This window comes from Diaporthe batatas (assembly GCF_019321695.1).
Source record: "Diaporthe batatas strain CRI 302-4 chromosome Unknown Contig00013, whole genome shotgun sequence".
Lineage (NCBI taxonomy): Eukaryota > Fungi > Ascomycota > Sordariomycetes > Diaporthales > Diaporthaceae > Diaporthe > Diaporthe batatas.
In genome coordinates, this window is record NW_025408560.1 from 55,408 (window position 1) to 81,174 (window position 25,767).

The 25,767-nt window shown below is 31.6% G+C and overlaps 3 protein-coding genes across 3 annotated transcripts; 1 reads left to right on the forward strand and 2 right to left on the reverse strand.

Moving 5' to 3' along the window:
• Positions 1-13,842: 13,842 nt before the first annotated feature.
• Positions 13,843-15,688, reverse strand: KVR01_010249 (uncharacterized protein; the record flags this gene model as incomplete). The annotated part of the gene is made up of 5 exons (XM_044786868.1): positions 13,843-14,009; positions 14,101-14,155; positions 14,236-14,501; positions 14,600-15,249; positions 15,348-15,688. The coding sequence occupies 5 exons, from the start codon at positions 15,686-15,688 to the stop codon at positions 13,843-13,845; spliced, it is 1,479 nt and encodes a 492-aa protein (XP_044640408.1).
• A 1,146-nt stretch (positions 15,689-16,834) lies between these two features.
• Positions 16,835-20,192, forward strand: KVR01_010580 (uncharacterized protein; the record flags this gene model as incomplete). The annotated part of the gene is made up of 6 exons (XM_044784589.1): positions 17,472-17,521; positions 17,593-17,995; positions 18,124-18,282; positions 18,355-18,416; positions 18,500-18,610; positions 18,719-20,192. The coding sequence occupies 6 exons, from the start codon at positions 17,472-17,474 to the stop codon at positions 18,888-18,890; spliced, it is 957 nt and encodes a 318-aa protein (XP_044640739.1). The 3' UTR covers positions 18,891-20,192.
• A 2,878-nt stretch (positions 20,193-23,070) lies between these two features.
• KVR01_010674 (uncharacterized protein) lies at positions 23,071-25,109 on the reverse strand. Its single transcript, XM_044786474.1, has one exon. The coding sequence runs from the start codon at positions 24,832-24,834 to the stop codon at positions 24,418-24,420; it is 417 nt and encodes a 138-aa protein (XP_044640833.1). The 5' UTR covers positions 24,835-25,109; the 3' UTR covers positions 23,071-24,417.
• Between the last annotated feature and the right edge of the window lie 658 nt (positions 25,110-25,767).

A 25,767-nucleotide genomic window follows, 5' to 3' on the forward strand; every position in this document is an offset into this window, starting at 1 on the left:
TAGAATAACCTTTTATAAAATAAGCTTCTATAAGATAACCTTTTATAGAATAACTTTTTATAAAATAACCTTTTATAAAATAATCTTTTATAAAATAACTTTTTAAGAATTATAAGTTATATATTTACTTTATTTATATAAAGTTAAAGTATTTATATTATATTTATAAATTATTTAATTTTAAATTAATATATTAAAATACTTTTAATTATAATAAATATTATAATATAATATTTAATTAAAGTAATAAATTTATTTATTATTTTTAAAAATATTAATTATTTTATTTTATATTATTTTAAATTTAATTAATTTATTAATATTAATTTAATTAATTATAAAATAATAATTTATTTTATTTATAATTAATTAATTTAATTAATATATTTATAATTTATTAATTTTAAGATTTTTTAATAAATAATTTTAAATATATAAATATATTTTAATTTTTTATAATATTTTAAAAATATTTTAATAATTTTTAATATTTAATTATAAAATTAAAAATTATTTTAAATATTTTTAAAACATTTATAATATTTTATTTAATTAAAAAAATAATTTTTAATTAAATATTCTTTTATTTAATTTATTTGTTCTTTTTAAATATATCTAGTCGCGAATATTACAACCTAGGATAAGATCTAGGAGGCTGTCCTAGCATCCTACTACCGTGCTTAGGAGCTGCGTGAGAGCCTGTCTCGTAACCCTGGCTGGAACCACACTATGGTATGATAATCTAGGAATCAAGGTCTACTCTATACTAATAATCAATCCCAGCCCCAATCACAACACACCAGTCGACCCTCGGCTTCAAACCAGGACGCGAGCGTGGTAACCCGACATGGCCACCAGGTCAATGACGCACATGACGAAGAGCTCCTCGTCAAGCTCCATAAGACGGGAGCCCTAGGGACGCCAGATAAGTCGACCCTCGTCGTCGAGGCGGTTGGTCTCCCGGCGGATGAAGGCTGTCTGGTTGCACATCTTCTCAATCGCAGCCACAACAGCATCACGCTTCTAATCAAACTAGGTCATATTAACATAGCCAGGCTTATTGGGGTCAACAGGAAGGTTGGTTGCATCCTTGGTAACCTCGTCGACTATAGTGAGAAAGCCGTCACGGGCCGCATTATAGACCTCTACATCCTTTAGATTGATTATTAGTATAAACGATGGATTGCGGTAGGGTTGAATGGCGGTTTCTAGCCTTGCCTCGCGGCACAGTACCCCGCGCGGATAGGAGACATCATGATGACGGGTTTTGGGGGCGTGGGCGATGACAGGAAAAGGACTTTCCGGGTGATACCAGGTTTTGAATCAGCCAGGAATTAGGTTCCCAGGCGTCAAGATAAGCTTCAGGTATGGCCTCGCGGACCCCGCGTCACCGAAATCGACTGTCATGCTACCATTTCTTTCGTATCCCGTAGATCCTAAGTGTGCCCGGCCACACTCGGAATAAGCGCGCGTGAGAGCTTTGTTGGGCCCGTTAGGCTCGGAGCTCTCACGCTTATATCCCTACTTAAGCTATACCTATCTACTATATATTAATATATTATAACTATATAGTTTAATTAATTATTTAAATAAATTGTTTAAAATTAATATATTATATAATTTTATATTATATATAATTATTAAAATCTTTAAGTTTATTATTTATTTTTAATTTTAAAATTATTTAAATTATTTTTAATTATTTAAAATATTTAAATAATTTATTTTTATTTTATATATATTTAAAAATATATAAAGTATTTATATTTTTAATTTTATTAATAAATTAAAAGTAAATAATTAACGTTTAAAAGAATAAAATATAATATATTTTTAAAATTAATTTAATTAAATTTATTATATAAAATTTTTATAATAATTTTATAATTATTTATAATATTATTTATTATTAAAAATATTTTTATATTAATATATTAAGTTATATTTAATTAATTTAAATTAATATTATTAACTTTAATATAAATTAATTTATTAAAAATTAAAGTTATTATAAATTATAAATTAATTTTAATATTATTAAATATTATATATAAAATTATTCTTTTAAATATAAAGTTAAAAGATTTATAATTATAATTTTATAATTAGTTTTTATTTAATTATATTATATTATTATAATTTTATTTAATTTTAATTTTATTTAAAAATTTTTAACTTCTTTAATATTTTCTTTTAAGAAAATTAAATTTAAAGGAGTTTTTAAGCTTAAATTTAAAATTCTTATAAATTTTAATTTTTTTAAATTAAACTTATAATTTCTTAACTTTTTAAAAATATATTAATTATTTTAAATATTAATAATTTTTTAAAATAGAGATTTATTTTTATATAATTATAAATTTAATTATTAATAATTATTTCTTTTATAAAGTTATTAAAACTATAAACTTAAATATTATATATAATAATAAAGTATAGTTATTTTATTTAAAGATTATCTTTTAATTTAATAAGTTAATTAAGTAATTATTTTTAAATAGTTTTATTTAATAAATATTTATTTATAAAATAGAGTTAAAACCTTTAAAAGAATAATAACTTTTATCTTTATTTATTTTAATTAATTTAAAAGTTTAAATTATAATAACTTTATATATAATATTTAATAATATTAAAATTAAATAACTTATAATTTATAATAACTTTAACTTTTAATAAATTAATAATATTAATTTAAACTAATTAAATATAACTTAATATACTAATATATAAAAGTATTTTTAATAATAAATAATATTATAAATGTAATAAATTATAAAGTTATTATAAAAGTTTTATTTAATAAATTTAATTAAATTAATTTTAAAATATATTATATTTTATTTTAAAACTTTAACTATTTATTTTAATTTAATAATAAAATTAAAAATATAAATAGTTTATATATAAAATTATTATATAATTTAAACTTTTATAAATATAAGTTAATAAAAATAAATAAAAATAAAATTATTATTCTTTTAAAAATTAAATATAAATTCTAATTTTATTTAATAAATATTTATTTAATAAATTTAAAAACTATTAACTTTATAAATAAAATTATTTAAAAATAATTATTTAATTAATTTATTAAATTAAAAAATAACTTTTAAATAAAGTTATTATAAATTAAGTTAATCTAATAGGTTAATAGTAGTAAGTAGGGTGTACCTATTTATATAAGTAAGTACACTAAGTAGGTTACCTTATTAAGCGTAGCTTTACTATACCTTTTAAAAAGGTAATATATATATAATTAAAATAAATATAACTATATTATAAATAACCTTTATTCTTTTTATATATATATATAAAAAGTTAATTAATATTAATTAGTAATTATTTAATAATTATAGAATAATAAGGTTAAAGAGGTAGGTCGCTATTATTATTATAAGAAGAATCCTTAAAATAGTTAAAACTCTCTTTATAAGTAGTGATATTTATATTATAATTAATTATAATAAAGTTTTAGAATATTTAAAACTTTATTAAAGGAAATTAAATTATAATTATATAGTTTTAAGATATTTAAAACTATATAATTATAACTATATCTATTATATAAATTATATATAAACCTTTTATTAAGTAATTTAATTATAAATATATTAATTAAATCTTTATAATAATTATAATAACTACTTTTATTTTTATAACTTTAATACTCTTTTATTTTTATAACTTTTATATTAAACTATTAATTCTCTCTTTATAATTAATAATATATAATAAATTATAATCCTTTTTATTATTATTTTTAATAATAATAAAAATTATATTTATATTTTTATTTATATTTATAACTTAATAAATTAAATAATTTATTATATAAACTATATAAGATTTATAAGAATATATTAAAATTATATAAGTATAATATAATTAATTATTTATTTAAGTATAGGTATAAAGTATAATATAAATATAATTAAATAAAGTATAATTAAATATATTATATTATTTATTAAAATTATATATAATAATATTTATTTATTTAAATATAGGAGTTACTTTAAACTTTATATTAAAATAGGTTTCTTTTTTAATTACTTATTTAAATAGAATTAATAATTAACCTATTTATTTAATTAATTTATTTATACTTTTAATATATTATAAACTTAATAACTAATATATTTATATAATAAAAGATAGAAGAGTTAATTAAATATTATATTATTTATTATAATAAAAGTAATAATCTTTTAAAGAAAAGTATAACTTTAAAGTAATATATTTACTTATATAAAAGGTATAACTTACTTTATTATAAATAACTTTATAATAATAGATAATATTTATATAAAGTTTAATATTATTAAGGAGATTTAATTAAAAATAGATTAAAATACTTAAAGTATAATAATATTAATTATTATAAATTTAATAATAGTTATTAATTTATTTAATTAATTTAATATATATATTTTAAAATTTATAAATAATAATTATTCTTTAATAATAAATAATAAACTTTTATATAAATTTAAAGTAACTTTTATTAAATAAATAAAATATATATTTTAAGTTATATATATATTATATATATTAAAGAAATTTATATAAAAGTATAGTATTTATATTAGATTAAAATATAATAATAATATTTATTTATAATTATATTAATTATTTATTATTAAAGAGCTTTCTTAATAACTTTAATAAAAGTTTAAGGATATAAAGATTAGAGTTAAGTTAAGAATATATATATAATAAAAGAGCTTTTAAGGTAGAAATTACTCTTTTACTTTATAATCTCTTTAATCTTTTAAAGCTTAATAAATATTCTTATTAATATTAAAATAAAAGAAATTAAAACTATTAAAATTATTAACTTTAAATATAGGATAAAGTTAAAATTAATTATCTTTATAATTAGAATCCCTTCTTTTATAATATATAATTATTAGATAATTTAAACTTAATTTAATAGATTAAGAAAAGGTAATAAATATTAAACCTTTTAAAATAAAAAATTAATATTATATTAACTATTATTTAATTATAACTTTTAACTTTAATATTAAATAATAGGAAACAATACTAATATATATTAAAAGAATAAAATACTTTTATTTATAAAGAAACTTAATAAACTTAAATATTTATTTTTAAGAAATTATAATAAATTTATATATATATAAACTTTATATACTTTAAAAAGTATTAATAACTTTAATAATAATAATTATATTAAAATAAAAATAGTATAAAAACTTTTAAATTTATAATATAATAATTAATATTTAATTATAAATATCCTTTTAATATCCTTAAATATAAAATATTAGAATATTTAAATATATTATTATTATATTTTATATTTAAAGGATAACTATTAGCTTTAAAAGGTAATAACTATATTATTCTATTACTTAAAAATATTTAATAATATTATAAATTTAAATAAAATAATAAAGTTTATTAAAACTTAAATTAATTATATTAAATAAATTAATAAACTTTATAACTTATTAAATAATAAGATATACTTATTATTCTATATATATATAATATATAATATTATATTAAATTAATTCTATATTATATTACCTTTTATTTTAATAAAAGAGTTAAAATATATTATATTTACTTTATTAAATATAGTTTTATATTTTAGAATATATATTTTATACTAAAAGACTACTTTAAAATTAATTTTAATTATATATAATACTTTTCTAATTAAAGTAACTTAATATATATAAATATATAAAGTAATTTAATATATATTAATAAAGAATTATAAAAGATCCTTTAAACTTTATTTAATAAATTATAACTATATTAATAAATATTTAAACTTAAATTTTAAGGGCTATAAATCCTATATATAGCTATTATTTAAATATACTTTAATATACTTAAGTTTAATTATATACTATTTACTCTAATAAACTTATATAAACATTTATTTTAAAACTTTTATTCTTCTTTTAACTCTTAATTTAAAATTTATTAAATTAATAATTCTATATTAATAATAAATTAATAGCTTCTAAATATAATAACTTTAAAGTTATAAAATATAATAATAAAAGATATTAATTTAAAAGCTAAAATATACTATATTAACTATAAGTATAATAATAATAAATATTATTTATATAAAAAAGTAGATTTAAATATAATAATAGAAATAATTAACCCTATATAATTTATATTAAAATAATAATAAACTCTCTTATAATTAATATAATAATAATAATAGTTATTATAAATATAAAATTTTATTAATATAATAACTATAATAATAAAAGATAGTAAAATAAATACTATTATATATATAATAAGGAAAACTACTAGTCTACTTATTACTCTCTTAAAGTAAAAGGTAAGTTAAAAATAGCTTTAATATATATACTTAGTATTATAATAATAATAATTTAAATAATATATATACTACCTTTTAATTAACTTTAAAGGAGTTAATTTAAATAAAATAATTAGAAAAATAAAAATTAAAAATATAAAAATATATAATTATTACTTTATTAATATTTTATATAATATAATAACTATATAATATATTATAAATACTTTATTCCTTTATATTATATTTCTTAAATAAAATAAAGGATTTATTATATTAAAAATATTAATCCTTTATTATAATTTCTATTAAAAGAAAGATACTTTAAGTAGAAATTTTAAAGTATTATTTTAAATATAAATACTATTAAATACTCTATAATAAATTATAATTAATATTAATATTATAATATAAAAACTTAAATATATTATTAAAATATAAAGTAAGTAAGGTAAGTTATTATTAAATTTAATAAGGGTATAAAAATTTTTTATTTAAAACTATTTATATTAAACTTTCTATTAAAACTATTATTTTTATATTATTAATATACCTACCTCTTTCTATTATATTTAAAGGATATAAATAAATTATATATTTTAAATAATATTATAAATTAAATTATTTAAAAGAATTATAATAGTAAAATAATTTCTTTTAATTATATATAAATAAAAATATTTATAATTTTATATATTTAAATATAATATTATAATCTTCTTTATTAAAATAAAATTATAATAACTCTATTATTATTTTAAATATCTATTAATAAACTAACTATATTAATTATTTAAATAAACTAATTATAAAAATATAAATATTAATATATTAAATATAATTATTAAATTCTAATATTACTACTAACTTTATAATTTAACTTTAAAATAATTTAAGTTCTTTTAAAGAATAATTATAACTTTAATTATAAATTAATTATTAATATAATATATTTTAATAGTAAACTAACTCTTTATATAGTAAATATAGTAATCTCTTTTAAATTATATATTTCCTTTAATTTTTATTTATAAAAATATATAAAAGTATTATATATAATATAAATTAATATATACTTAGAATTATTAAATATATTAATCTATAATATTAAAATTAACTTTACTTTTATAAAGTTTAAATTTAAAATAAAAATTATAAAATTATATATAAGTAAGTTTTATAAAAGCTTATTAGTTTATAGGAAAGTAGAATATTATTATAGATTATTAAGTATATTTTAATATATTATATATAAAATAATAGAATTAATAAGTTAAAATATTATTTTATAAATAATAATAAAAGCTATTAATAATATAATAAATTTAAATAGATTAATATTAATATTATTAGTATTTAAAATATATTTTTAAGTTTATATAAACTTTTTTATATTATTTATATTTTATTAAATAAAATTAATTTAAAAGATAATAAAATAGTATATTAATATATTATAAAATAATAAATATAAAATATAATAAATATATATAATAAATTAAAAATAATAGAAATATTAATATTATTTATTTAAAGTAATATATATATATATAATATAAAAGAAAGGATAATAGAGATTATATAAAGTAATTATAATTAATAAATATAATATAATATTAAATTTATTAAATAAACTTATTAAGTTTTAATTTATAATTATATAATTATACTTTTATAATAAAAATATAAAGATTAACTATAATAAAATAAAACTTATAAATAATAATAAAATAAACTAATTTTAATAATTTATAACTCTATATAATATTATAAATAATTTTATTAATATTATTAAAATATAAATAATAAGAATATCCTTTAAAATCTAAAAATAAGCTTAAAGTACTTACTATATATATCTATATAATATAAAAAAGAAAAATAACTATATATTAATATTAAAACTTTAAAAGATAAAATAATAAATATTATTAAAAACTATTTAAAAGTTTAATATTATTAAAATTATAAACTTAATTAAAAATAATATTTTTATATTTAAAATATATAATAAATAAAAGTATAATAAAATTTATATATTTAAAGTTTATATAATATATAAAATTAAAAGTAAGGATTTTAAGTTTTATAAAAATTTTAAATAATTATATAAAAGAATAATAACTTAAAAGGAAGGTATTCTTATAAAATTACTTATAGTTTAATAAGTTAACTAATAACTTATATTAATTATTTTAACCTTATTAATAAAGTTTTATAAAATAATAGTAGAAAGTTAGAATATTATTTAAATATATTTATAATTAAAATTTAACTTTAAGTATATTATTTTACTTATTTCTTTATTAAATTTTAACTTAAATATTTTTTAAAACTATAATATAAATAATTAAATTACTTTATAAGTTTATTAAATTTAAAGTTTATTAATATAGAATATAATAAAGTTATTATATTAATATATTATAAATAGAAATATTAATATTTAATTTATATTTATTAATAATAAATTTAAAATACTTATTAAATATATTTAAAATAATAATCTTATAAATTAATAATACTTTAACTTTAACTATTAAAATCTTTTAAGCTTTATAATAAAAATAAAAAAATTTATATAAGCTAAAAGAGAAACTAATTAAAAATAACTTATTTAACTTTAATAAAGCCTATATAATAAAAAAGTAATTAAATATATATCTATTAAAAGAGCTAAAATATAAAAATTAAGTTAATTAATATAAAGGTATTAAATTAAGTATATTATTATATTAAATAAAGAATATATAAAGTATATTTAATATTAATATACTAACTAAAAGCCTTATTTAATTTATTAATTATAATATAATTATAAAACTAATAGAAAATAATTATATAAAGTTAAATAAGTATTTAAAATAGTAAATAAAAACTTTAATTAAAACTTTAATATATATTAATTAACTTAATAAAAGTTAAGTTAATAGTTTTTATAAATAAATTATTTATTAATAATATTAATTTTAACTTATAAATTAAATTTATAATTATTTTAATAGTTAAAAATAAATAATAATAAAATATATTAGAATATAATTAATAATATTATTTATTAATTCTTTATTAAATATAAATATATTATAAAGAGTATATTAATCTTTAAAATTTATAAAATAATTAATAAATTTAATATAATAATAATTATTTCTATTATACTTTATAAAGTTATTAATTATTTAAAATAAACTATATATTTTTATTATTTATATAAACTTATTCTTACTATATAAATATTTTATTAAATTAAAAACTATAAAAGAAATACTTAATAATTAATATAATAGTATTTTATTAATCTTATAAATAAAAAGATTAATAAAATCTATTAGATTTATAAAGATAATAACCCTACTAATATAATAATAAAGTTAAGATTAAATAAAGCCTTAAAAGTTTATTTTATTAATAAGCTTTATCTTAAAGTATAAAAATATATTAATTAAAAGTATTAAAGTTTAATCTTTAAAATTATTTATAATAATACCTTTAAAGTAATTAATTAACTTAATAAAACTAAAAAGTATTAAAATTTATAAAAAAGTAAAATAAAAATCTATAAATTAAAAATAAATAATAATTAAAAACTATAAGGTTATAAATTATAATAAAAAAATTAATAAAAGTTTAAATTTATATTATATTAATTATTTATATCTTACTTTATAAAATAGTACTATTAGCTAGTAATTAACTTTATATTCCTTTTAAAAGTAAACCTTATAATTAAAGTTTAAATTAATAACTTATACTAATAAAGTTAAAAGTATAAATATTATTTATTATTATATAAATATTTAAGTTACTAACTTATATATAATAAATATCTTTAATTAAATTTATAATTATAATACCTATATTATTAATTTATTTAAAAGTATTATATTATAATATAACTAATAATAATATAATAATAATAATATAATAATTTAATAATAAACTTTTATTTTAAAAACTATAAATAATTAAGTTTTTATTTTTATTAAATAATCTATAATATTAAAATTAAGGTTATAAAAGTTTATAAGGTTTATAAAAATCTAAATTTATATTTATTTATATTATTCTATAAATAATAAAAGTATAAACCTATATATATATTTAAAAGTAGTTACTTATATATTTAAATCTAAAATTTAAAATAAATAATCTTTTAAAATTAAAAATTTATATAGGAAAATAATATATTATTCTTAACTTTTAAAGTAATAATTAAAATTAAAATATATAAATTAAACTTCCTAATAATAATAATAATACTTTATATATACCTTTATTTAATAATAATATAATAAAATAGAAAATTATAAAACTTTAAATTAAAATATAAAAGAACTTAAAGTTTAACTTAATTTTATAAAAAAATTTTCTTATATTTTCTTTATAAATTTTAAATAAATTAATATTATAATTTTAAAACTATTAATATAAATTAAGCTAATCTAATAAATTAATAATAATAAATAAAGTATACTTACTTATATAAGTAAATATACTAAATAAATTACTTTATTAAGTATAGCTTCACTATACCTTTTAAAGAGTAATATATATATAACTAAAATAAATATAACTATATTATAAATAACTCCATTCCTTTCATATATATATATAGAAAGCTAACTAATAGTTATAATACTTTATTATTATATATAATATTTAAATTTATAATTTTAATAGTTTTATAAAAAATTATTAATAATTAAATTTATAATTATAAAAATAAAGTTTTATTTTAAAAAATTATTAATATTTAAAATAATTAATATATTTTTAAAAAAGTTATAAAATTATAAATTTAATTTAAAATATATTAAAATATATAAAAATCTTAAATTTAAGTTTAAAACTTTAATTTAAAATTTATATTTATAAAAATAAAAACTTTTATAAAGTTTAAAAAAGTTTAAATAAAGTTAAAAATTAAATTAAATTATAATATAATAAAATAATTAATTAAAAATTAATTAAAAATTATAATTATAAATTTTTAACTTTATATTTAAAAATAATTATAATTATATAGTTTTAAATATTTTAAATATTATATTATAATTAATTATAATATAAATATTATTATTTAAAAGAAAGATTTTAAATATTTTAAAATTATTTTATAATAATAATAATAATTTATTTTAAAAATATTATTTAATATTTTAATAAATATTTTTAATAAATATAAATAATATTTTATTATTAAAATTATTAATAATTAATTAATATTAATAAGTTTAATTTATATATAAAAATAATTAAAATAATATATATTTATCTTTAATAAACTTTATTTAATTAAATATTAAAATATTTAATTAAATTAATTAAACTTTATTAATTAAATATAATTTTTATATATATATATATATATATATATAAATTATTTATTATTTATTTATAATAATTAATTTATTATAATTTATAATTTTTATAATATTTATTTAATTTAAATAATTTATTTTATTATTAATAATTAATTTATAATTAATTAATAATTAATTAATTAATTTATATATAAATTATTTATATTTTTAATTTTATTATTAAATTAAAAGTAAATAATTAAAGTTTTAAAAGAATAAAATATAATATATTTTAAAAATTAATTAATTAAATTTATTATATAAAATTTTTATAATAACTTTATAATTATTTATAATATTATTTATTATTAAAAATATTTTTATATTAATATATTAAGTTATATTTAATTTATTTAAATTAATATTATTAACTTTAATATAAATTAATTTATAAAAATTAAAGTTATTATAAATTATAAATTAATTTTAATATTATTAAATATTATATATAAGGTTATTATATAATTTAAATAAATATAAGTTAGTTAAAATAAATAAAATAAAACTATTATTCTTTTAAAAATATATATAAGTTTTAACTTTATTTAAATAAATATCTATTTAATAAACTTAGAAACTATTAACTTTATAAATAAAACTATTTAAAAGTAGTTATTTAATTAATTAATTAAATTAAAAATAATTAAATAAAGTAATTATACTTTATTATTTAAATTTATAAATTTAATAATTTTATTATAAATAAAAAAGAAATAATTATTAATAATTAAGTTTATAATTATATAAAAATAAACTTTTATTTTAAAGAAAAGTTATTAATATTTAAAATAATTAATATATTTTTAAAAAGTTAAAGAATTATAAATTTAATTTAAAAGAAATTAAGATTTATAGGAATTTTAAATTTAAATTTAAAAACTTTTTAAAATTTAACTTTTAAAAAAATTAAAAGTTTAAAAAAGTTTAAATAAAGTAAAATAAAGTTATAATAATATAATATAATTAAATAAAAACTAATTATAAAATTATAATTATAAATCTTTTAATTTTATATTTAAAAGAGAATTTATTTATATATAAAAATAATTTAAATAATATATATTTATTTTAATTAATATTTTAATTAATTAAATAAGAAAATATTTTAATTTAAAATTAAATATTTTATAAATTTTAATTTTATTTTAAATTATATAAATTATTAAAATTATAAATTTAAATAATAAAATATAATTACTTTATTTTAAAATTATATTTTAATTAAAAATATTATATAATAAATTAAATAGTTATTTTTAAATAATTTTATTTATTTAAATAAAATTAAAACTTTAATTAAAAAATAATAATTTTATTTTTATTTATTTAATTAATTTATATTTATAAAAGCTTAAATTATATAATAAATTTAATATTTATATATAATATTTATTAATATTAAATTAAATAATTTATAATTTATAATAATTTTAATTATTAATAAATTAATATAATTTCATAAATTAATATAATTTAATATATTAATATAAAAATACTTTTAATAATAAATAATATTATAAATATAATAAATTATAAAATTATTATAAAATTTTATATAATAAATTTAATTAAATTAAGTTTTAAAAATATCTTATATTTTATTTTTAAAATTTAAATTATTTTATTTTAATTTAATAATAAAATTTAAAAATATAAATAATTTATATTTTATTTTTAAAACTTTAATTATTTATTTTTAATTTAATTATAAAATTTAAAATATATATAAATAATTTATATTATTAATATTAAAAATTAAAATAAAAGTTTATTTATAATATATTATATTAAATACCTTTATAATAAAATATTAAAATTTTAAAAAATTATAATTTTAGTTTTATTTTATATATATTTAAAAATATATATTATATTTTATAATATAAAAGATATAATAAAAATTAAAACGTTTTTATAAAAATTATAAAAATATAAATAAAGTTATTAAAAATTTTATATATAAACTTTAAATTATTAAAAAGAATTATATAATATAAAAAAAATATAATTTAAATTATTTTATTTTATAATTTAATAAATAATTTTAAAACTATTTATAAAAATATTAAATATATATAATAAGTATATTAATATTCTTAAAAGTCTTCTTTATATATTAATATATTAATATTTACTTAAATATAAGGTAGATCTTTATTACCTCCGCTCTTGCACCTTAGGCACAAACACCCAGAAAATGGTTGCCACCACCAGTTGAGCCAGCACAATAGGTTGCAGGACTTGCACACCAGCTTTCCCGGCAATCATGCCAGTCAACGAAGGGAAGATAGCAGCGCCCGCCTGAGCAACCACAAATATGAAACCTGGTGGTAGCGTGTTAGTGTTCAATGCTGATGTTCAATGTAACTAGGTAGGCAAATAGGAGGAGGAAAACGAGTCGGGGAGTTATCTTACTAAGAGCGGCGGACTGGATCTTCCGCGGGAATATCTTGGACGCAACTGAAACTCCCTGTACACAAAGCGTCAGCGCCTTGCCTGGTATATGGCACAATAGGATGGCTCGCCGCAGACACCAGCCTCGATACTTACAGTTGCAAAGAAAGGGCCTTGGAAGAAGCCCATAATACTCAGCGTAGTGGCTCCGGCAATGATATTGGGTACCAGCCAGAACACAAGCTGGAGGCATATACTGATGACAAAGTAAAGGAGCATCATAGGCTTCTCCCCAAATCGGTGTGTTGGCTCCGGGAGTAGGAGACGGCCCAGAAGCATCCCAGCAGCCTGGCCGGATGGGACGTATCCTACCTTTGCGACATCTCCCCCTCTCACCTCGACAAGATAACTTACAACCCAGCCTGAAACATGTAGTCAGCCATTGTGAAGGGTCTTGACCAGACTATGATGAAAAGTTGTGCGCGCAGTCCACGACAGGATGGGACGCGTATCCACTTACCACCTGCAGTCTGGGCAGCTCCCAGGGCAAAGAAGAAGAACAGGCTGATGAGCCAGACATCTTTCACCTTCAACATAGTACCCATGTCTCGAAGAGCAGACAAGGCCGTCTGCTTGTCCTGCTCTTCGCGAACGGACCTGCCCGCCCCTTCCTCAACGCCGCTTCTCAGCACATCGTTACTTCCCGGCCTAGACGCCCAAAGAGTGTCCCTAAACGCAACCACCACCCACACAAGGTTGACAACCCCAAGCCCAACAGTGACGAAATATGTCCTCTTCCACGACTCCTCGCCCCCGACAAATCCAGCGCCGCTCCCGACGGTCGGGTTTGAGGCGATAGCGGTGGCCAGCAAAGGCCCGACAAGCAGTGCCAGCGCGTACATGGCATGGATGAAACCCAGCCACCTGTGCGCGGCCCGGACGCCGCTAACAAATGTGTTACCCAGTGCGTCCTGATACGCAGTGCCCACGCTCTGCAGGAAGAAGGAGACAGCAAAAGCCGGCAGGCCGGACCAGCCAAAGGGGCGTAGCACCTGGGCGGCTAGTTGGAAAAAGGCGCCCAGGCACAGGAGTTGGCCCAGGCGCAGGTGCGGCGCGAGGGCCGGGTTGGTCAGGGCGCCAATCATCCAGCCCGTGAAGTTGCACGCGTACCTGTAGAGAAGAAGAGTAAGGATTCGTTAGCCTGACATATCACACACACACATACGTGATTCTGGAGAATTGGTAAGGAAGCACAGCGCTCGACTTACAGAACGGCCACCATACCAGTCCCTATAGAAAAGGACTTGAGCAGGTAAGGAATCAACGGGCCCAATGTGCTGTCGTTGATTCCGGCACAGAAGAAGGAGTAGCCAACGCTGAAGATCTTCAGCCAGGGCTGCGGCGGCTTTTCTACCGTCGTATCCTGCCTTTCTCCATGCGCCGCAAAGGTCGAACCCAGGGGCGTCCTCGAGGACGAGTCGCCCTTTTCCGCATCTGTCGCCGGATGGATGACGGGTCCTCCAGGCTTGCGAATTTGGCGAAGCTCATGAGTGTCGAAGCTCTCGGTAAGGCCGTTCCCGATGGTAGTCGTCTGAGTAGACGTAGCCATGCTGGTCGTCCGCCCAGAATATGCTGTTCCGGACGTATCGATGCTCTCCCAGTTCGTGACAGTGCTTCATGTGTCTATTGCCTCGACCGGCAAACAGATTGTAGACCTTGACAAATAAAGAGCCCAGCACAGATGTGTTCTCTCCGAGTCGAACAGGAGGTGCGGTCGACTGTGTGGGCGGGAAAACTTCGGCTAAGCAGTGTCGTCGATCGGGGACAGAGGAACGGGCCGTATAGCCGGCTCATTGCTCACGGTCAACATCATCTGCTTTACTCGACTTTGTGGCATTACGGGCAAAACTTCGGCAGTATGTAGTGTGTGTATATTCGCAGTGGATGCTCTCAGATAGCAGTGCTATTCTGTCGTAGCCCGTTAAACTCGATTCTTGGCTGACGTTCTGTTCCTCGCCTGTCTAGACGACCCGACAGCCTCGATGTTTCAACTGCTTTCACACGGTACAAAGTTAGGTAGGGAGGACGTGCGTGGTACGATAACCAGCCAAGCACTCCGCGTGTTCCTATTTTTCTTGCGTTGATCTTCTGTCTCTTCACGGGAATGCTACACGGAGCACGCTGGACAAGCTCGCCCACTGGTGGGCATATCTGTGGTCCTCTGATTGCCTGCTCGAAACTCTAGGGAGGAATACGTAGTCGTTGAAAGTGCACGAGCGCCGAATAGGCAAGATCTGGAACCTAATCTCTGGCATTGACGCGGCAGACGAGACTCAGCCTCATGTGAACTGTTGCGAAGACAGCCTCGAGCACGATAGCCCGCTTGGTCAGGCCTACCGAGGTCGTGCAACCAAGTCCAGAACAGCACGCCCACAGCTAATAATAAGACCGCGCCGCGTTTCAGCGGAGACCATCATTAATTGTGTATCAGCTACAGCATTCAGGATGCAGAAGAATCCCACACTTCTCTACCGAGACTTTTGTGCCAGGATAACCGCGCCGTGGGCGTGGATGTACACAAAGACTCCCAAAGCGACATCGACCCGCCCTCAGAAAATAGTGCGAATAATCATCCAGCGAAGGGGAAACACTGTTCCTCGCCTCTCCACCGTGGGACGGACCGTGACCATGTCTCAACTGCTGCTCCTTCTGAGACCAGCCTGTCTCATCGAGGCACCCACCTCCGAGAGAGGGTCTCTCCGGTGCAGCAAGCCGTCAGCGGCCTGATATCTGAGACAGAGGCGGCTGGCCGTTGCCTCCTGTCGCGTGGAGGCAGCCCGCGGAGGCCGCGTGGGAGAGGTGCTGTCAACGGCTGCAGCTCACAGCGTTGAGGGTCATCCGAAAATGCCAGCTGCCGGAATACCTAGGTACGTAAGGAGCTGGGCGAAGGCTCCCAGATAGAGCAGACTGAAGTAGCACGCTACGGCGAGGTTGGGGTGCCACCGGGTCCCCGGAACACGCCAATCAGGACGGTCCTAGGCGATGCGTTACAGGCCTGCCGCCTACCGAATCTCGCAACATCGCGAACTACGCGCAATAAACCATCGCAACTCGCATGAATGCTCACTTGCTTCTTAGGGATGCAAGTCAGCCGCAAGAGACAAAGAGATCGTCTGCTTCCTGTTCCAGTCCATGGCTTACAGGTGGCTGATTAACCACAATTGGAAGAATCGCCGGTCAAAACAAATCTGAGATGTGACTCTAGTCAAATGGTGCGCACTTGCAACAATCCACCGCAGCCCGATTTCGAGACACCATATCAGGGAAAAAAAAAACACCAAAAAAAACCCCCCCAAGGGGTGACCTGACTTGGTGCACCTTGAGCAGCCGCGATGAAGCACCTAGTGATGATCGGTGCGTGCTACCTTGACACTATTCTCAGGTGAGATATCTCGATCCCGTTGCGCCTACCTGATCAGAACGCCAGCTTACGCAGATGTGATTGATTTCCAGCGTCCCTTATTACCCCGAAGAGGACGCCAAACTACGCGCCACAAGACTTACGGTCCGGCGAGGTGGAAACGGCGGCAACTCACTCGAGGTGCTGCAGCAATTCCTGCCGACGCCAGCGGATGTCGCCCTACATCTCGTCGCAACGCTTCCGAACCGCCACTCATCAGCCACTGCGAAGGTGATCTCATCATTCGGACCAGGCTCACCGATCGATCTGAGCCACTGTATCTACCGAAATGACCAGACGGAGGCGGCTAGCTGTTGGATCATGTCTAGTCAGGCGACGGGTACCCGGACTGTTGTGAGTCACAACAGCCTCGACGAAATGACAATAGCAGAGTTCGTCGACGTAGCAGACGCGTTCCGCAACGAAGATGCCGCAGACATGTGGTGGCATTTTGAGGTATGTCCAAGACAACTTGTTTGGTCTGACAGGACGATCAGAAGAAGAGGCGTCGGGCTCAGGCAGGATCTGCTGCTGTCTTGCGCTTCAGCAACTAAAAAGCCACGGCTGAATGATGGGAGTGGCAGGGTCGCATCCCAGAAACGAGTCTTCAGTGTATCCGACACCTGCGCCTTTGTTACCCACGGTCTCGCATCAGCGTCGAGATCGAGAAGCCTGCGAGGCAAGGCTTGCGGGCCCTAGCTGCCGAGGCTGACGTTGTGTTTTATTCCAAGAGCTGGGCTGAGGTGAGTCGGACGTGGAACTCAAGGCCAGACGGGTCGGCAACGACGGACAGCTCAGCTTACCAAGACGGCCAGAGCGAGGGATATCCAAGCGCCGAGGCTTGTCTGGTAGGCGAAGGGATGCAGACACTTGGGGCGTAAGTCCGACTGTAGACTTTGGCAGTAGCCTGCTCACCTCCCAAGTGCCTATATGTTACACCGAGACTCAAAGTACTGTTAGGACACTTCTTTGTTGTACTTGGGGCGCCAAAGGAGCCACCGCCAAATCGTCTGCGTCTCAGCAATTCTTCAACGCCACGCCAGAATCCAGTGCAACCATCCAAATTGTCGAGTATGAACGAGCGCTCCTAGCCCCCCCCCCTCTTTCACTCGCGAGCGGCCCACTGCTAAGTGCCCACAAGCAAGAACATGTGCATGAAGTTGACAGCATATTCTGCAGCGCTATAGGTGCCGGGGACACGTTCGTGGCGGGGGTCCTGTATGGTCTGCTTTGCCGAAGGGGCGACTGGACCGATCAAGAGATAATCAGATTTGCCGTAAAGCTTGCTACAACCAAGGTCCAACAGGACGGTTTCGAAGGATTGGCGCACAAAATGTCGTCTGCAGAGTGATCGGGGTTGGGTTTGAGTCAGGATAGCCGGTCGTGGTGGAAGGAGCCGGAGGCAGCTGGATCAGTCGTGTGATTGCATGAAAAGCGGAGGGCTGGAGTTGCTGAATACCTAGGTAGGAAGCCAAGTATGTGGTGGGCTTTTGCTCTCGATCCCGCAGTCGGACAGAGTGGTTTGATTACAGCAAGCCTGTCCCCCGGGGGATCATTGGAGCACAAAGCCCGCTCAGGAGGCTTGCGTCACAGCGTCCAGCTACCTGGATAAATCTCGGCCCAAAATGACCGGTGCCTAGAAGCCTGCTGCTGGATCGTCAGCAAACGGTCCCAAGTCATCCCTCGGGATGTCACATCACGGGGATCTCAACAGAAGTCCGGCTAACAAGGACCAACACGCAACCACGGGAACAAGCGGTGTACCGTTGTTTGTGAATTCCTGGCTAGGCGCCTGGATGGGAGTTGATCCGAACAATGGGTGGCAACCGACCCCTCCCAAGGTGGCTTCTTGTGGTTCCCCGCTGAGTGCCCTCGAAACTCCTTGTATCCCGGAAATAGCGTTCAAATCTAAGGAGCCATGCCCCTCACCTCGTGAGGACTTCCGCCCGTTTCGATGACGCTGCAGAAAGGGGGTATGATAGATTAAAAATGTGCCTCACTACCCTGCCGTTGCAGCCAGCCTGCGGCGCGACATGGCAACCTGATGCGGGTCAGGGGCGAGTCGCCGCGAGTGGTGCTCAAGGCGTTTCTGGCCTCGGATTGGACAGCCACAACAGAACACTGGCGATCTTCCTGCTTCCGTGGGTCAAAACATCACGCAGCCACCGCGATCCCGATGTCTAAAAGGCCGCTGCAACGCTGCAACGCTGCAGCGCTTCGACGAGGCGCAGGATGAGCAGACGAGAATGCTGGCACTGGTCCCTGCGGCACGCACGCACTAGAATCTGATCGCAAACTCACGGGCTTTCATTTGGCCAAGGAACCAGCCTGCCAAGTTCGTTCCATTACCGGCGTTGCTGCCCTGTAGGTAGATGGAGCCCGGCACCGAACATAGTACGGTTTTCTTCATCAGGCTGCCCTCACAGTATGTCGCACTTGACGACATCGGTCAACTGTCGTGTCATGCTGGAATGTTGAGCGTCGTTTCGAGTGCGAGCTAGGGTCAGTCAGCTTGGGATTCAGTCCTCGAGTCCTCGCGGCGAAGCATCCTTTCTGGGCAGTCTTCGAATCACGCACGCATCCAGGACTTGGCGTTGACGAAGGATTCAAGGTTGATTAAGGCGGAGAAAGGTTGTGAAATGCGCCATCTGCATTGTAGCATGAGCTGTACCGGAGAGTCCAGCAGGAGTCAGACCGCCTGCCTCGCTGGCACTGGAGATTGACAGGGTTCGACCAAGATAGTTTCGCGCCGCGGACGTCGTCCGATAATTTCAGCCACAAGCCGCATGGGAGCCAGCATTCTGCCCCCCCCAGCCCCCAAGGTCGAGGCTGCGGCGCTCCGCCGCCATAGTGCATGCGACGGCTATAACACGAATCATGTGCCGCTCATGGCAAACGGTGGTAGCTACGATCTGGGCTCCGCTCTTAACTTTTTGGTTGGCCAAGCGGTCTAGGTACTCACCCACTGAACGCCATTGAGCTCGCTTGCTCGACTGGGCTGTATCTAGCACTTCGCGACAGACCAAGCACAAGCCCATGCTTTGGCTGTGCACACGCCCAGGCATTCCTCGTGGATGCCGAATCTTTGAAACAGTGTGTACCAGCCATTATCTGCCGCTTGTGGAGTGCGAGCTCGGGCTGGCATCGGAGCACGAAACGGTCGCTTACTTGTGGTTTCCCAGTGGTGGAAGTTCGAGACCCGAGTTGTCGGCGGACCAGTGTGGCTGGACACCGGATGATGTTTGCCTGTCCCTGGTGCCGTCGATACCATCCATGGGTTGGTTTATTACGCGTGTTTGGGCACATTTGGGTTCGACTGTGCATTACCTTCGGTGTATCAACGGAGCCTCCCGGGGTCCTCCAGGTCCACGGTCAGTGCTGGCAATGAATCCCAGCGGGCATGTGCGGCACAAGTCCTGACTTCGGCAGGGTATCGTCTCGGACGTCGCTGCGCTACAGACTACCATCGAGGACGCCGATCATAGCGCTGGACGATTAGTACTACTAAGTTGCATACTTGTAGTGGGCCGTCGCGGTGATTGACATGCGTGCATTTCGGTGAGACGTCAGTGAAGTCGACCGGACATCGGCCGCGATAGGTTGGGTGGCTGACAAGTCAACGAGACAAGTTCGGTACGTAAATGGAGCCTGGACCACTATGTCGTGGGGTAGCCAGTAATCCGCAGAGGTGAGCGAAATTGGGCCGGTCGGTAGGCTAAATAGCCTTCCCACATTCGTGTTAAGGTCTCTGGCAAGCCGCTGCACTTCCGCGAGGAGCGAGGCAGGGTACGATGAGGGATGGGTACGACTGGTTGTGTGATCGTCGAACTGGCCAGGCCATTAGCCGTAACCGCCCATCAGCAGAGCGAGGGATTTGACGATCGAGCGAAGGACTTTCAAGGAAGTACGATTCACGGCGCATCCGCAGGGAAATGTCCGGTAAGTTTCCACAACCGAAGCCCGTACTGAGAGGTAGATGTGTGGACCCACCGGGGTGGATGTGACGGGGTCGAAAATCACAGCCAGCGCAGTGTGGGGGCCCGCAACACAAAGGCACAACAGCACAGGGTCCAAGGACGGTTCTGAGCATACGCCGAGCGAGCCGGTGACGGTGGAGAAGGCACCCCTGTGTTAAGGCTGGTCTGTTCAGTGGGTACCATTTATTGAGTGAGTGGGCGGGCAGCGTGTAGTCTCAGGGCGGCAGTCAGGTCACTGCCAGTCAGAACGACGTGTCCTGCGAGTCAGCACATTCTCCGACAACCCGCTGGGTCTAGAAATCTGTGACGCCGTGAGAGACGCAAGGGGGGACGTCCCAGCGGTAAATTCTGCAAAGAACAGCGAAGACGAGATGAGGCACACATTGCTGCAGATCTCTTCCCGAGGCGTACAAATTGCTTGTACCGGTCGGTATTTGAATTCATTCCGGGGAGTTTGCGGCACTATCTGATGGAGTGTATTCGAGGCAACTCTGGTTTTCGATCTGACGTTGACGTCCGTGGTTCAGCAGACCTGGGTCAAAACTTTGTTAGAGTCACATCACACTGCCTCTGTTGGACCCGTGGCCGAGTGGAATCAAACAAAAGCCAAGCATCGCGAAGAAACCATGTAGTGCATGCGGACAGGCTGTGTGCCGGTGGCGAGGTCCCATCAGTGCGGCAGGGTAATCGATACCCTGCATTTCGATCCTCTGGCAGCCAGCCCCCCTGTAGGTTGTCATTTTTTGAAGGCACCAGGCATTCGACGCGAGGTACTGACCGCCGCCCAATAATAAGTGATATCAGATCTCGCCGGGACCTGGAGACGCCACCTTGGAACGGCGGCCTGGTCGCTCAACAGTCAAAGCTGGGACAGGGGCCGGGGCGCATCTCCTAGTGTCCAGCCATCCTGCGGCCCGTGGCACAGCCTAGGTGAACCCATGACGATGGGCACCGGCCGGAAGGACATCTTAGGGCGACTGCATTGTACGTGGCCCACGTCCATGATTGGTCTTCTTTTGGCTAGCTTGTGAGCATGATGTATCGGTCGCTGGAAGGCATCCGACAGGAACCTTTGCAGTCAAAGTTTATCATGCCATCGAGCAGCAATGGTGCCCGATGTACATCCGAACAGGCGCGCATTAGCCTCAGTAGCTGCGACTCCGCCTGGCAGCTAGAGGCGTGACGCAGGATGCGGAATTTGGAGGCATCGCTGGGCAAGGGCCGATGTACCAGAATGCTAAAAGTGAAGCATCGAAGGAGGAACCGTAGCACTGGAGCCCATGTACCTCGTTTCAGGGTATGCTCGACAGGGATATGTGGCTGACGAGCTCTGAGATCGACCTTCCAATCTTTCCAGATGAGTTCTTTCCGCATCAATCCCTGTCGTCATGTACTTGGGGGGAGGGAGGGGTGGGCCACGATACGGGGGTACAAAGTGGCCGTGGAGTGGCTCATCCAATGAAAGCAAGGTTGAGACAGGGCTCCGCTACCGAGGCAAGATGGTCGACGTCGTGATGCATCGCTTGCACTTTGTTGGTCTAATGTGTCGTAGGAGACGAATCTGCTAGCCTGGCCGAGCGATGACACCCGGTTGCTGCTGGACCGACTTTGTGCTTGGGTATAAGCCAAAGCTTTGGGGAGATGTGCAGCGGACGAGCAATCCAAGGAGTTCGAGAGAGGACAACAACCACACGCGAGGATTAGCGTCGGCCGGCCCCGTTCTTGCCGACCTCGAGTGCGGTTTTGCCGGTGGCTGAGGAGGGCGTGTGTGCACAGTCGAGGACATGGACTTGGTGCCCCGCCAAATAATCAAGATTGGAGTCGAAAAGCCAGGAAACAAGTCGCTCACTTGATTAGTGCGACTTGAAGCCGAAGTCAAACTCCACGGGCTCGTCTCGCTAGGTAGGCGTCGAGGCCCTCCGTTGACGAAAGATGGGGACTTGGTTTCTAGGCTATGCCGGAGATCGACATAGTGAGGAACCCAGTGTGCGACTCACAGTGACAGGAGTACTTGACGCTGGTCTGCCGAGCGCGCGGCGAACCAAGGGCAGCACCCCTGCACTGATCACCATGCCTGGTCAACAAGAGCCTACGGATGTAGCCTCACAGAAGGCAGGCAGGCAGGCAGGCAGGCAGGCAGGCCGCCCAGGTGCGATCTCCAGCGGCGGGTTGCAAGTGTTGCACAGGGCCGACTCGAGTTTCGAGGCGCAAGTCATTCTCAATCAAGGCAGGCACGTCGCCATGGAACGGCTGGTAATGCAGGGTCTGGGTCCGCGTGCAAACAGTACATAGTGGGCGAGTTGAGACAATTTCGACAGGATCGGGATTTTACAGCGGCCACACGTGCTCACGGAGACATGGCTCCTGGAACAGCCTCAACAGGTGCAACCTGGATGGGTTGGGTCGGTTGTTGGGCGGCCGAGTCTCGAGGCGGCCAAAGCATACAAGGGGGCAAGCGGCCATGACGAGGCGAGGACCCGGGCGATTTGGAGGCGTCTGAATACTATGCTAATCACGGGGCCCTCAAGCTCTATCCGAGACTTGCCCGTCAGCTTTGACTCGGAGCACACTGCGCACACAGAGCATTGTTGCACCCTGGCTGCCTGGACGAAGGAGGGGGGGAAGGTGGAGGCACTGGAGGGGCCCCAAAATCGAAGGCTGTCATCCGCCGACCAGTTTCAGGCCGCCGAAAAGGCAAAAGCAAGCTTGGACTGAGGACTGACCATCTTGGGCTGCTTGGTTGGAGCCAGCCAGCCAACGGCTGCGCGTGTCGAAGAATAGACCCGGGGCTGTGGCTACCTTGCCGGGATGCCGGGATGCTGGGATGCTGACTTGGAGCTGGCGCCAGGATTGGGCGGGCGTCCCCTTTCGCAGACGGCGCAGGACGGAGTAATAATAATACTATAGTCTAGACTCTAGACTGCGGTTTGAAGTGTGCGACCGACCCGGGACCAAGGACCAAGACCAACAGGTCGTCGGATGGAGGCGCGACAGCACGGCGGCGACCTGCCCCTGTGGGGCACGGTTGGAGGGCAGCATAGGACCGGTGGTTGATGGGACGAGTCTGGTCTCGTGTCTCGTGCTGCTGTTGGATGGCGCATTCGCAGGTAGGGAGCATTCTCCGGTGGGGGGCCATGTCATGCTCGGGCCCTCATGGACGCCCTCCCTTCCGTGTGCATGGTTTTTCTTTTCTTTTCTTTTCTTTCTTTGCCCGCGTGCACGATGGCAGGGCGGTAGCTGATGGTCGTGAGGTATGTAGTAAGAGGAATGACCGCAGCCGCTACAACATCGCAACTGCGTACTGCGAGGTGGGTGCATGGACGGTGGGCCAGGTGTGGTGGTCGTGGTGGTCGTGATCAGATTTGGCGACGGCACATCCAGTCAACAGTGTGCCCGAAAGGTACGTACCTCCGTGCCTGAGTGTCCGAGTGTCTGAGTGGTGATCCAAGCCAAGCCAAGCCTGGCGTCAGGGTGGAGGTTGTAGGTATGTCGCTATCCGGGGTGGGGCAGCGGAATCATCATCCTGGGCAGGGAGGAGGGCCGGTACGGAGTACTGCACTACTGTGCTCCGCAGTCAACAATGGGCGGGTATGGTGCTGAGTGCTGAGCTGATTGCCGTAGCGTACGGAGTGCACTAAGAGCGCAATCTTACGTAGTCGGCCGGCTGCGGCGTAGGATTGGATTGACGGAAAGGTTTCGTTAGAGCAGGCCGTCCGTCTGAGACGTCAATGGAATGGCCGGTAAGCCGGTGTGGGACGCGCATGGTGTGTGCTATAGTGCCGTAGCAGGCGCGAATATGCAAGTGCAAGTGCAAGTGCAAGTGCAAGTGCAAATGGGAAGGTGCAGGTGTAGCAACAGCAGGGGGGTTCAATGTGTCGGTGGTCGAGCAAATCGTGAGCAACAGACCAATGAGGCAGCCCAGACGGACAGGCAAAATGCCCTTGGGCCACTGGCTGTGCCGCACGCCTGGGGTGCATCTACACGCGGGGCGAACAGAAGTGTGTGCCTCCGCAGTGTTGTGTGCACTATACGGCGCATGCTACCTACCGTGGGTGAGATTGTGAATGACTGACTGACTGACTGTGTTTGGTGCAGCACGTGTAACAGTGGCACAGCACAGTCTGGTACAGCAGCAGTGTGCTGCGTCAGCGTGGGTGGCTTGGGAGCTGGGCCTGGAAAAGACTGGAACTCAAAAGGAAAATGGTGGCACACTCACTCGGGCCCAGGGATGCCACTAGGCCAGCCAGTCGC

Coding starts and splice junctions, on each gene's coding strand:
- KVR01_010674 (XM_044786474.1), bottom strand. CDS start 24,834: ATGCACCCACCTCGCAGTACGCAGTTGCGATGTTGTAGCGGCTGCGGT.